The following is a 14641-nucleotide window of genomic DNA, read 5'->3' on the forward strand; positions in this document are numbered from 1 at the left end:
TCCGGCCCGCTGACTTCCATCCACCATAGAGGCCTTTCACTCAGGCCTCAATGATACTATATCTTAGTGTGTGATCGACTTCCATTTCCATACGTATTTTTATAAGCTTTTTGGGCATGCCAGTATGAAATTTACACGCAACGGAGTGTGTTCCGTATTGGAACTTCCTAGACAGTTAAAATATTTTGCCGGACCGGAAATTGAAATTGAGACTTTGGTCTTTCGTGGGAAAGTGCTATCCATGTACGACTCACAGCTCAAGACGTACTGGTGAAAATGCTGATCTGAGAGCGAGTCGTGGTAGTCGTTCTGCCACGTCTGACTCCGTGTCTAGTTCACAGTTTAACTCAGCCAAGAAGTTTCCAGTTGTCGTGCATGCCTTAACGTTTTGGATTTCAAAATATGAAAAGCTATAATTTCATAACTTTTCATGTAGTTAACCTTTATTATACTGGTAAACAACGAACACCCGAAGAAGTTAGTGGTGGTTGCACTTTGGAATATGAATATAATTTTTATACAAAATAAATATTTATTGTCATAGTAAGCGACGACTGAAGGTGAAATTGGTAAAACGCAAAATATCAGTATTTTTAAGGAGGTGCGTTCACTCTGGAACCACTGGGATACACAATTTTCAGTTACTCATAATTTCATTTGAAGGCAAATTCGATTTTTTGTTAAACAAAATCCCACATCACGAAATTTCTAAGATCTCTTAACGCCTAGAATAAATTATAGTCCTCAATAACAGTCAGAAATGTGCCCAAAATGTAATAAATTTTGTATCTCAACTACATATTTTCACAGTGGTTTCCTATAAAAGTAGCAATACAGTCGTAAATTTACATCATAATAACTTAAGTATAGATATGGAGGCGGCCTTGTCGGTGGCTATCAAGAGTGCAGGGTGCAGTGGTCTGAAGATTGTGGCTCACGTCGGCACCAACGACGCCTGTCGAATGGTTTCTGAGGTGATCCTCAGTTCATACAAGGAGCTGGCGGAGGTGTTGAAGACTGCTGGCTTCGCCCGCGGGGTGCAAGTAGAGCTCGCAATTTGCAGCATCGTTCCCAGAGTTAACGGGGGTCCTTTGGTATGGAGCCGAGTAGAGTCTCACCCAAAGGCTTCGTCGACTCTGTGACGATCTTGGCTGCAGATTTCTGGACCTGCGCTATCGTCTGGGGATTTGTATGACTCCCCTCGATTCGTCAGGAGTGCACTACACTAAGGAAGCAGCTACTACGGTAGCAGATGGCTGGCTGGTTCAAATGGCTCTGAGCACTATGGGACTTAACATCTATGGTCATTAGTCCCCTAGAACTTAGAACTACTTAAACCTAACTAACCTAAGGACAGCACACAACACCCAGCCATCACGAGGCAGAGAAAATCCCTGACCCCTCCGGGAATCGAACCCGGGAACCCGGGCGTGGGAAGCGAGAACGCTACCGCACGACCACGAGATGCGGGCTCCGGTGGCAGAGTTCTTATGGAGTGCACATCAGGGTATTTTACGCTAGGCGGTAGTTTGAGGTGCTCTGATGACCACTCGCCAATCGATTCTCAGCAAGGGAAGCCATACTTCGTTCAGAATAAAGACACTTCGACTTTCACAATTTTATCACTGAATTGTCGAAGTATTCGTAATAAATTCCCCGAATTCACTGCCCTCCACGAATGTTCTCACGCTCAAATTATTCTTGGGAGTGAGAGCTGGCTGAAACCAGAAGTAGAAAGCTCTGAGATATTTAGTGAATCGTGGAACGCATATCGAAAAGACAGGTTAGAGGCCATAAGAGGGGGAATTTTCATTTGCAGCTGACAACATTATCTCTACTGAGGTCGAAGTTGAGTGCGACAATGAAGTCGCCCGGTCGCATATAACTGGTGTACGTGAAACCCAGTTAACTGTCGGATATTTTTACCGGTCACCTGATTCCTCTGGGGCAGTTTTAGTCATTCAAAGAATGAACTAAATACTCCGATCATGAAATATTAGTTGCAGGCGAATTTAACCTGTTGAGAGTAGACTGGGAAGTCAATGTATTCACTCCGGGGAGTTTTTTTTTTTTTTTTGGTCATCAGTCTACTGACTGGTTTGATGCGGCCCGCCACGAATTCCTTTCCTGTGCTAACCTCTTCATCTCAGAGTAGCACTTGCAACCTACGTCCTCAATTATTTGCTTGACGTATTCCAATCTCTGTCTTCCTCTACAGTTTTTGCCCTCTACAGCTCCCTCTAGTCCCATGGAAGTCATTCCCTCATGTCTTAGCAGATGTCCAATCATCCTGTCCCTTCTCCTTATCAGTGTTTTCCACATATTCCTTTCCTCTCCGAGTCTCCGTAGAACCTCCTTTTTCCTTACCTTATCAGTCCACCTAATTTTCAACATTCGTCTAAAGCACCACATCTCAAATGCTTCGATTCTCTTCTGTTCCGGTTTTCCCACCGTCCATGTTTCACTACCATACAATGATGTACTCCAGACGTACATCCTCTGAAATTTCTTCCTCAAATTGTGGCCGGTATTTGATATTAGTAGACTTCTCCTGGCCAGAAATGCCTTTTTTGCCATAGCGAGTCTGCTTTTGATGTCCTCCTTGCTCCGTCCGTCATTGGTTATTTTACTGCCTAGGTAGCAGAATTCCTTAACTTCATTGACTTCGTGACCATCAATCCTGATGTTAAGTTTCTCGTTGTTCTCATTTCTACTACTTCTCATTACCTTCGTCTTTCTCCGATTTACTCTCAAACCATACTGTGTACTCATTAGGCTATTCATTCCGTTCAGCAGATCATTTAATTCTTCTTCACTTTCACTCAAGATAGCAATGTCATCAGCGAATCGTACCATTGATATCCTTTCACCTTGTATTTTAATTCCACTCCTGAACCTTTCTTTTTTTATTTCCAACATTGCTTCCTCGATGTACAGATTGAAGAGTAGGGGCGAAAGGCAACAGCCTTGTCTTACACCCTTCTTAATACGAGCACTTCGTTCTTGATCGTCCACTCTTATTATTCCCTCTTGGTTGTTGTACATGTTGTATATGACACGTCTCTCCCTATAGCTTACCCCTTTACACCTACTTTTTACAGAATCTCGAACAGCTTGAACATTTTATATTGTCGAGCGCTTTTTCCAGGTCGACAAATCCTATGAAAGTGTCTTGATTTTTCTTTAGCCTTGCTTCCACTATTAGCCGTAACGTCAGAATTGCCTCTCTCATCCCTTTACTTTTCCTAAAGCCAAACTCATCGTCACATAGCACATTCTAAATTATCTTTTCCATTCTTCTGTATATTACTCTTGTAAGCAGCTTCGATGCATGTGCTGTTAAGCTGATTTTGCGATAATTCTCGCACTTGTCAGCTCTTGCCGTCTTCGGAAATGTGTGGATGATGCATTTCCGAAAGTCAGATGGTATGTCGCCAGACTCATATGTTCTACACACCAACGTGAATAGTCGTTTTGTTGCCACTTCACCCAATGATTTTGGAAATTCTGATGGAATGTTATCTATCCCTTCTGCCTTATTTGACCGTAAGTCCTCCAAAGCTCTTATAAATTCCGATTCTAATACTGGATCCCCTATCTCTTCTAAATCGACTCCTGTTTCTTCTTCTATCACATCAGACAAATCTTCACCCTCATAGAGGCTTTCAACGTATTCTTTCCACCTATCTACTCTCTCCCTGGCATTTAACAGTGGAATTCCCGTTGCACTCTTAATGTTACCACCGTTGCTTTTAGTGTTACCAAAGGTTGTTTTGACTTTCCTGTATGCTGAGTCTGTCCTTCCGGCAATCATATCATTTTCGATGTCTTAACATTTTTTCTGCAGCCATTTCGTCTTAGCTTCCCTGCACTTCCTGTATATTTCATTCCTCAGCGACTTGTATTTCTGTATTCCTGATTTTCCCGGAACATGTTTGTACATCCTCCTTTCACCAATCAACTGAAGTATTTCTTCTGTTACCCTTGGTTTCTTCGCAGCTACCTTCTTTGCACCTATGTTTTCCTTCCCAACTTCTGTGATGGCCCTTTTTGGAGATGTCCATTTCTCTTCAACTGTACTGCCTGCTGCGCTATTCCTTATTGCTGTATCTATAGCGTTAGAGAACTTCAAACGTATCTCATCATTCCTTAGTACTTCCGTATCCCACTTCTTTGCGTATTGATTATTCCTGACTAATCTCTTGAACTTCAGCCTACTCCTCATCACTACTATATTGTGATCTGAGTCTATATCTGCTCCTGGGTACGCATTACAATCCAGTATCTCATTTCGGAATCTCTGTCTGACCATGATGTAATCTAATTGATATCTTCCCGTATCTCCCGGCCTTTTCCAAGTATACCTCCTCCTCTTGTGATTCTTGAACAGGGTATTCGCTATTACTAGCTGAAACTTGTTACAGAACTCAATTAGTCTTTCTCCTCTTTCATTCCTCGTCCCAAGCCCATATTCTCCTGTAACCTTTTCTTCTACTCCTTCCCCCACAACTGCATTCCAGTCGCCCATGACTATTAGATTTTCGTCCCCCTTTACATAATGCATTACCCTTCCAATATCCTCATACACTTTCTCTATTTGTTCATCTTCAACGTTCGACGTCGCAGCCTGCCGAAGTGGCCGTGCGGTTAAAGGCGCTGCAGTCTGGAACCGCAAGACCGCTACGGTCGCAGGTTCGAATCCTGCCTCGGGCATGGATGTTTTGTGGTGTCCTTAGGTTAGTTAGGTTTAACTAGTTCTAAGTTCTAGGGGACTAATGACCTCAGCAGTTGAGTCCCATATTGCTCAGAGCCATTTGAACCATTTTTTTGCGACGTCGGCATGTATACCTGAACTATCGTTGTCGGTGTTGGTCTGCTGTCGATTCTGATTAGAACAACCCGGTCACTGAACTGTTCACAGTAACACACCCTCTGCCCTACCTTCCTATTCATAACGAATCCTACACCTGTTATACCATTTTCTGCTGCTGTTGATATTACCCGATACTCATCTGACCAGAAATCCTTGTCTTCCTTCACTTCACTGACTCCTACTGTATCTAGATTGAGCCTCTGCATTTCCCTTTTCAGATTTTCTAGTTTCCCTACCACATTCAAGCTTCTGACATTCCACGCCCCGACTCGTAGAACGTTATCCTTTCGTTGATTATTCAATCTTTTTCTCATGGTAACCTACCCTTTGGCAGTCCCCTCCCGGAGATCCGATTGGGGGACTATTCCGGAATCTTTTGCCAATGGAGAGATCATCATGACACTTCTTCAATTACAGGCCACATGTCCTGTGGATACACGTTACGTGTCTTTAATGCTGTGGTTTCCATTGCCTTCTGCATCCTCATGTCGTTGATCATTGCTGATTCTTCCGCCTTTAGGGGTTATTTCCCACCCCTAGGACAAGAGAGTGCCCTGAACCTCTATCCGCTGCTCCACCCTCTTTGACAAGGCCGTTGGCAGAATGAGGCTGACTTCTCATGCCGGAAGTCTTCGGCCGCCAATGCTGATTATTTATCAAAATTTAGGCAGTGGGGGGGATCGAACCTGGGACCGAAAACGTTTTAATTATGAATCAAAGACGCTACCTCTAGGCCACGGGGAGTACAAACAGACAATCATGCGAGACACTTTTGAATACGCCTCCTGAAAGTTGTCTTGAGCAGCTAGTTTGGGAGCCCTCACGCACTTGTAGCTACTGATAAGCCGAACCTTATTCACAAAGTCTGTATAGAAGGATTAGCTATCATGATGCCATTATAACAACTACGATTATGAAAGTTAAGAAATCAATCAAGAAGTCGAGGTGCGTGTTTCTGCTAGCTGGAGCAGATAAGCAAACATCTTACTTAGACTATGAATTGCCATTACTTTGCACCAGTAACAGGGATGTACAGGAATTATGGCCAAGGTTTAAGCAGATTGTAAATTGTGGTCCGTAGAGTACGTGCCTAGTGAGTGGATAGAATATGGAAAAGGCCCACCTTGGTTTAATAAGGAAATTCGTGAGATGTTGAAGAAGCAGAGGCTGTTGCACTCTAGGTTCAGACGGGGACGCACAAACGACGACAAGCGAAGGTTAGTAATTCGTGCATCCATGGAAAGACCTATGCGCGAAGCATACAACAAATACCAGCGTCCCACTCACACCAAAAGATCTGACAGAGAACAAAATTGTGGTCATAGGTAAAATTGCTAAGTGGCTCAAAGTCCCTTGCTGACCTGTCTCGTGTGGTAGTTGAAGGTAGCAAAACGAAAGCCGAAGTTCTAAATTTCACGATCAAGATATCGTTTACCCAGGAGAACCGTAGAAACATACCGTCAATTGACCTATGACCGACATAGAAATAAGCATACCTGGCGTAGAAAAGCAACTTAAAGGTTTGAAAATTAGTAAATCAACAGGCCCGGATGGAATCCCATTTCGATTTTAGAAAGACTACGCTACGGCACAGGCCCCTTACGTATCTTGCATTAATCGTGACTCTCTCGCCCAGTACGAAGTCCCCAGTTACTGGAATAAAAGGCAGATGATTCCAGTACATAAGAGAGGTAAAACAACTGACCCGCAAAATTACAGACCTATATCGCTAACCTCAGTTTGCTGCAGAATCACTGAACACATCTCAGTTCTAATACAAAACATTTTCTTCAGCCTAAGCAGCTTATGTCCACGAATCAGTATGGTTTTAGAAAGCATCGCATGTGCGAAACTCAGCTTGCCCTTTTCTCACATCATACACGGAGAACTATAGACGAAGAGCAACAGGCAGATTCCATATTTATAGATTTCCAGAAATCATTTGACACGGTGCTCCATTGCAGGAGCATATGGAATAGGTTCGCAGATATGTGAATGGCTCGATGATTTCTTAAATGATAATTGTTCCTGACGGAGAGTGTTCATCAGAGACGAGCGTATCGCCAAGAGTGCCCCAGGGAAGTGACGTAGGACCGCTGTTGTCTGTATATATAAACCATCTGGCGGACAGGGTGGGCGGCAGTCTGCAGTTGTTTGCTGTGGATGCCGTGGTGTACGGCAAGGTGTCAAAGTTAGCTAACTGTAGGAGGAGACAAGACGACTTAGACAAAATTGCAAATTTGTGTGATGAATGGTAGCTAGCTCCAAATGTGGAAAAATGTCAATCAATGCGGATGAGTAGGAAGAACAAAGCTATGACGTTCGCAGCTTGGCACATTCAAGTCGTTTAACAGTCTGGGCGTAACGTAGCAAAGCGGTATGAAATGAACGAGCATATGAAAACTGTGGTAGGGAAGACAAATGTTTGACTTTGGTATATTGGGAGAATTTTAAGAAAGAGTGGTTCACCTGCAAAGGAGACCGCATATAGGACGCTGGTGCGACCTGTTCTTGAATACTGCTTGAGTGTTTGAGATCCCGTACCAGGCCGCATTTAAGGAAGACATAGAAGTAATTCAGAGGAGGGCTGCTAGATTTGTTACCTGTAGGTTCGAACAAAACGTCGTACGGAAATGCTTCGGGAACTCAAGTGGGAATCCTTCAAATGCACGCGACGTTCTTTTTGGGACACGCTATTAACAAAATTTAGAGAACTGGCATTTGAAGCTGACTGCCGAAAGATTCAATTGGCTCCAACATACCTCGCGCGTAAGGACTGCAAAGATAAGATACGAGATTAGGGGCACATACGGAGGCCTACAGTCATTTTTTCCTCTCTCTATTTGCGAGTGGAACGGGAGGGTATGACACAGGATATCTTTCACCATGTACCCTACGGTGTCTTGCGGAGTATCTATGTAGATGCAGATGTAGGTTTACAGCTTCCGCTGCTACGCATAACGCAGATTACGTTTTCTCAAGCAATATGTTGCGACGTTTTACTCAGTACCGTAGTCCTATGGAGCGTGTCATGAAACTACGTACCACCCCGACGTCTAAACTTTATAAGTTTGTCATACTACTATCAGTTTATCATACTATTTATTTTTAATGTGGATTTTAAGGTCTTACAACTAACTTTTAAAGAGTCTGCGTACGTAAGCACCTGCAGTGGCCGGCAACGTTGGTCTTCTTTGCCAGTACTTGTAGGCTGGTATAAATCTGCAACAATGCTTACCTTAGAGCTCCCCAAAGGAGAGAAGAGTAGCTTCACTGGCTTGAGTAACTTTCATTATATTGCTCAGTCAATGGCTTCATAAATCAAGGTACAATTCATTTGTCATTTCTGTAATTCATGAAATAAACTACACTGACGTGGAAAGCAAATCGAGACATGAAGAATGAATTGGCCCACGTAAACGAAAGTTGATTGGCGTGTTTCTGCAACTGAAAGGTGATGCCTATTCAGATTTCGCGGCTGTCGCGTAAGACTGGCACTAGTAGCGTCACTATGCGGATGAAAATCAGGGTTGCTTTAAATACACCCTGTGACGTTCGTGAACGTTAGCTACCTTTGAGATTGGAAGCGTTGAGTTGCTGTTAGTCAAGAATGACTTTAATGCGACAAGGTGGTCATTACTAACACCTCACTGAGTTTGAACGAGGTCGTGTAATAGGGCTACGATAAGCTGGATGTTCCTTCTGTGACGTTGGAGAGAGTCTTGGCATGAATGCGGCTACTGTACATGTCTCCTGGCACCGGTGAATACGGGAATGTACGGCCGCAAGACGGCCGGGCTGTGGACGGCCTCGTGGCACTACCGAGAAGGGAACTCATCGTGTTCGGCTTATGATTCTGCCGCATCGTACTGCATCTGCAGCAGCAATCTGAACAGCAGTTGGCAGGCCAGACACAACAAACTGTTACGTATTGGATACTTCCAGGACAACTCCGAGACACGCGCCCTATAGCGTGCATTCCTCTGAACCCAAACCACCGCGATCTGGGACTTCAGTGGTGTCCAGCGAGAGCTCATTGAAGGACACGTTGGAGATTTGTTGTGTTTTCTGGTGAAAGCTGATTCTGTCTGGGTGATAGTGATGGCCATGTTGGTTAGAAGGAGGCCAGCTGAATGCCTACTACCAACCTGCGTCGACTTACACCTGTAGTTGTCGTCTGGGATGCGATTTCGTATGGCAGCAGCAGCACTGACGTGGTTATCTCGCGTATCCTGACTGCAGTTTTGTACGGCCATCTCATGTTTCGACTTGTTTTGCTACTATTCATGAACAGCATTCCAGGGGATAACACGATAATGCTCGCCCACATATTGCTGTTGAATATATCCTTGCATTTAACGTTCCGGCAGTCACACCGTTTATTACTGTGCCAGCATTTCACATTTGCAATAGCTTATCTCGGACTTACATTAACTTCATCTCTCAATGTTGATCACTTACATATGTTAAAAAGACAAATTAAATGTATTCCCGAATTCCCATCACTCCACATTAATTATTTTTTAGTGCTGCGATTTTTTTCGTCACTGTATTACGTTACTTCAGATATTATATGGAAGTAAAATGATACATTTAAATAAAATGATGAATGCCGAGCAGTTGACAGCTAAGTCGGCCGTGAATACGGCAGGTACACAAATGTAGCCTTACCCGCCCTTGATGATGCACAGGTAACCCGAAAGGAAGACGTCCAGCTTCTCCTGGAAGTCACGCAGTAAGCAGGCGGCAATGTGTCGGCAGACGCCCGTCGTGCCAGTCGGCGTGGTGCAATTTTGGAAGGTGCCATCCGTCTGAAAGAGACAGCCCAAGCCACACTAAGCTACTGCGTCATGCACGCGCTGGCGTCTGCTTCTAGTACAACGGTCATATCTAAGTTATTTTTTAGTTTGATAACAGAAACACTGGTAAAAAAGTCAAGCATCTGGAAGAAATGAACAAATGTTCGAATGTGTGTGAATTTTTAAGGGGCCAAACTGCTGAGGTCATCGCGTTCTAGACTTACACAGTACTTATACTTACCTCCGACGGGATGGGACATGCCGCCAGAAACCGCGTAGCCACTCCGTGCGGCAGGAAATGAATACATACATATCCAAATGAACACATACATATCCACACCAAGTGTATTAATACTTCGTGAGTGTTGCAATGTTGAATGAGTATCACAATGGATACCTGAGTACATTAGTGTTGTCATAATGTGAGCATATTATCATACCTTACAAGATAGTCACCGGGGAACATTAAAACTGCAACACCATGAAGGAGTCATGCAACAAACATCAAACTGACATGCACTGTACTACAGGTTTGTACATGCAAATTATTAGCATTTAAACGCAAGTGGACAATGTAGGAAGGAAAAGCGTCATCTAAGGGTGGTCTAAAAATCCATAGCAATTGAAAATTCAGTACTTTACGGAAAATCTATCTAGAGAGGTAAAAACTGACACACATTCTTGAAATGATATGGGGTGTTATTGAAACAAAAAATGCAGAAAATGTCACAATATATAATAAATTAACAGATGTCACTTCATATGACACAAAAGCAGTACCTAGTATAACAATTGATTTTCTAGCAAAGACGACGTCCTTTATAAGAAACTTTCAACATTTTGTCTGTCGTTCATCAACAATATATGTAGCCGAAGGACAATGTTGTTATTACCACCGTATAGCACGTCAGCATGATTGGTGAGAATATTCCGTTGGATGTTGTACTGATAACGAGGTCGGACGATCACCCACAATCAATAATTGAGGTCTGGGGACATGGGGGTCCAAGCATGGCGGAAATAACGGCTCAACACGCGATCCTCACCAAACGATGTGCGCCAGAGATCTTTCACACGTGTAGCAAATATGAGGTGGAACACCATCCTACAAAAAAGTCACATTTCCAACAGGTGTTTATCAGCAAGGCTAAGAATGATGGTGTTCTAGCATATGGGCGTACCTCGTACCCAGAAAAAAATCACGCTGACAGTCTCAAAAAAAGCACTAAGCATTTCCTTGGAGAAAAAGGCCCCGATCACGACTGATGTGGCATATCCAAATCGAGCGTGAGATTCTGGTCATACTGTGGTGTTTCCATGATGGCTTTAGAATTTTCGGCAGCCCAAATTCTGCACTTGTTCGAGTTCGCATGCGGCGTCATAGACGTGTTGCTCTTGAGAGACATCTGTTGGTAGGTTTTTGCACTCGGTTCTCATATGAATAAAACCCCAGATCATTTCAGGCAAGTGTGTCACGTTTTACCTCTCTAAGTACATCATTCCGTGAACTGGTGCGTTTCTAAAAGTTAACGCACTTTTGAATCTGCCTGTACATCCTATAAATAAGGTACCGCGTTTCTTGTACAGAAATCTAACCGTATACTTAATTATTTGTGATAGGATTTTGTCTGTGTGGCAGAGAAACGAATAGCAGCATCAAAAGCACGATCGTCACCTGCCGAGACTGCGGTTTACCTTCCTGTGACATTCCTGTTGGTGTTCGCTTTTATGCCATGAGTATCATGCGAATATGGAATTGATGGATTTTGAATGGCCTTACTAAACTTCACGCAGGATGGCAGGAGCCCCACATACCTAGCGCCTGATAGTACAAACATAATGTTCACTCGATTGTGCAGGATCGCACAGCCGCGTTATGGTTCTTGAGTCGGAAACTCGGACTGCTTGCAATGATACAAGTATCCATACAGACAGCAGGACGACTTCTGGACCACTAATGAATGTCTGAATAGCAGTCATGGGCTGGTGTCCCTTGATGTGATAGACGAAAGTATCACACCGAAAATGGTGCGCCCAACAACGCGGGGCTCAAGATTGGCACAACGTTGTCTTTACAGTCGGTTTCCGTTTCTGCTACGTTATCAGACTGGACTATTCGTATGGGGGTATTCTGAAAAGGGGAGGGAACGTTGTCAGATTGTACGCGTCATCGACGTGCGAGCGCCACGATTGGTGTGATAGCGTGGAGTGCCTCTCACCTATTGAAACCACATAGTCGTTCATTACTGAGATAATGCCACACCACCACTCGCCATCTACTACGATTCCAACTGACGAACTCTGGCGCAGAGTGAAACAGCTTCGCATGACGTGACCGTATCTATCATTCTAGGTCAGCTCGAGACAGTGCCCATTCAAGTTTGAGCCATTGCTACTGCCAAAGGTTTCACCTCTGTGTACTAGTTTTCGCTCCTTATTCAACCCCAAATCACTTACAAATTTAATCGTGTGTTGGTCTCACCTTCCAGTTATAACTTAAAGCTATTTATAGTGGGCGTGGACTGCCTCGGCATCTTTGTGAGCCTCGTGCACGACCATGAAGAACACGTCAGCAGCATTAGAGTTTTCCTGAGTAATTATTGTTGTCAGCATACAGAATGATCTTCTGAAGTCCATTATGATATGGAGCGTAGAGATATGACCCACTGTCAGACTGAACGTTAACATGAGGGAAATTACAGAATCTTCTAGATTCTAGTCGACAAACTCTAATCACACCGAGGGAGCAACACCACAATGAGCCCGAGGTACATCGTATTCACATTACCACTTGCTACCCTGGCACAAGTAATCGGTTCACTGCAACACACTGTGTCGTCCTGCATAATTTATTGGACACTGGCAGAAGCCACGACACTGCATTCGGTGTCGATAGCACCACAACATAGACGACTACGTTTAGACAATTCCTGAATCTGGGCAGCGTGGACTTCTGAGTAATGGTGTTGCATTATAACGACTGTTCTAGCTCTCTCAAATATCTGTCAACAGAGACTGTAAAGCCCTCGAAGCGTTAGGACAAGTTCTATCACTGTATTACCCCAACCATTATCGTGTCTTGCTTTCGATTACGATTTGAGCTCCTGTAGCTACTCTCTGGCACAGAGATACCTCAGAGACATTGTGCGTCCTCCAGTGCTGCCTCTCGTTAACAGCATGTAGGTCCATCTTTCAGCACACTTAACCATTCACGCCGCAGACTCTATGAAGTTTTGCATGAGGTCGATGTTGACACATGGTCATTTCCTGATCAATTCCATGCGTGGAACGAGCAAGGATCTTCAAATACAATTATATTGAATTTCCGCCTCCAGCTACATAAGCAAAGAAACTTTACCTAGGTTTCGGCTATTATAATGTAGCCTTCTTCGGAAATGTCACAATATATAATAAATTAACACATGGCAGATATATGTTAATTTGATTTTATATTGTGACATTTCTGAAGAAGGCTTCATTATCATAGCCGAAACCTAGGTAAAGTTTCTTTCCTTATGCAACTGGAGGCTGAAATTTAATATAATTACATTTTACAGTTGCTGACTCAACATCATGCTAAAAATATTCACCTTAAAATACGTCCCAATTTTGGTTATCGGGATCATAAGGAGCCCGATACAACAGTTGCCTCAGACGAAGATGTAAAGGCTATACGATGCCCTTTGCCTCCCAATCAGAGAAAGGATCCGGACCCAACGGGGTGCAAGATCCAGACAAGGGACCTTCAGCGCGCTCCTGTTTTGTTTCGCCGTTCAGTGAACTTCATTTTGTCATCATTTAAAAAAAAATCTCGTAATGTCTCGACGCGGTTCCACCTCACTTGCTCCTCTATTTCTGCATTGTTTATTAACCTGTCACCGAGTTAATTTACCCTAGTATGAGCCGCATAAGGCGTTACACTCCCTTCGTTTTGTGAACATTTCACAATTGATACGAGATATAGGCGTGGGAAGGGGAGCGGGGCGGGGCAGAGAGGACTCGTAACGTAACCTCCTTTGACCCTATTATCTCGCATTTCAACAGAGAGCAAAAAGCAAGTTTAGATTTTTAACTGTAACTTTTTATCTCATTAGAGGACACTCTAAAACTCTTGAAAAGGCTAGTACAGTAGTGTGCTATTCAAGAGGTTTCGAAACTCGTATAAAATAGATGCAGAAGGGGAGGTCAAAGACATATATGACAAAAAGTAAGTAAGCTTTCTGATATTTCAATATTAATCGCCGTAACTGTTAATACATTTATCCCACTGTGAGGTCAGAAGGATAAAGCCTACACCGAAAATTGTTTGCAGTTTCTTGCGGAACCATGATTGTATTCAGGTGTGCACCACTTCATGTGAAGCAAACCGACAACCACGAATTTCTTTCTTCAACGCTCGAAAAATAAGGAAATCGCGTCAGCCGAGATCGCGACTATATGGCGGATGCGTAAGAGCGTCCCAGGGTAGCTTTTGCGGCGTGCTAGTCACAAAGTTCGCAACATGTGGGCGGCCATTTTGTTGACAGGCTGTTTCGATCGTTAACATCAACAAACTTTCCACCATATACAGCTATTTTGTACTTTATAGGATTATTTTGTATACTGTCGTACGACAGCACTTTCAAGAGCAACCGAAACGTTTGTATGGAAACTGTCAGAGGCTTGATCCCTGTAAAACTGAACATCGTACCTACAGTTGGGACTGGTTCATTTGAGAGGACATATGTTCCATGGTCAATATTAACTCTGTAACTAAGGTAGCAAACATTTAGCAAGGACATACCTGGTTTAGGGCGAGCTGGAAATGTTGATCGGTGCCGTTAATGTTCAGAGTGACCCGAGATCCGTTTCGCAGAGGGCCCAGCCACGTGGTATCCTCCAACGTTGGCGGACCTTATGGAAGAGAAACACCACAGAGTGAATTCAGCTAGTTAGGTACTTAGATACACATAGAATATGTGATATTACA

General features: G+C 43.6%; 1 protein-coding gene across 1 annotated transcript in view; it reads right to left on the reverse strand.

The window, feature by feature from the left end:
• Positions 1 to 9540: 9540 nt before the first annotated feature.
• LOC124570417 (inter-alpha-trypsin inhibitor heavy chain H4-like) overlaps positions 9541 to 14641 on the reverse strand; it is a 167050-nt gene continuing 161949 nt past the window's right edge. Inside the window, exon 10 of the mRNA XM_047131107.1 lies at positions 9541 to 9684. Coding sequence (XP_046987063.1) covers positions 9541 to 9684 — 144 coding nt within the window. The remainder of the gene's footprint in view (positions 9685 to 14641) is intronic.

This window comes from Schistocerca americana, chromosome 1, assembly GCF_021461395.2.
Source record: "Schistocerca americana isolate TAMUIC-IGC-003095 chromosome 1, iqSchAmer2.1, whole genome shotgun sequence".
Taxonomy (NCBI): Eukaryota; Metazoa; Arthropoda; class Insecta; order Orthoptera; family Acrididae; genus Schistocerca; species Schistocerca americana.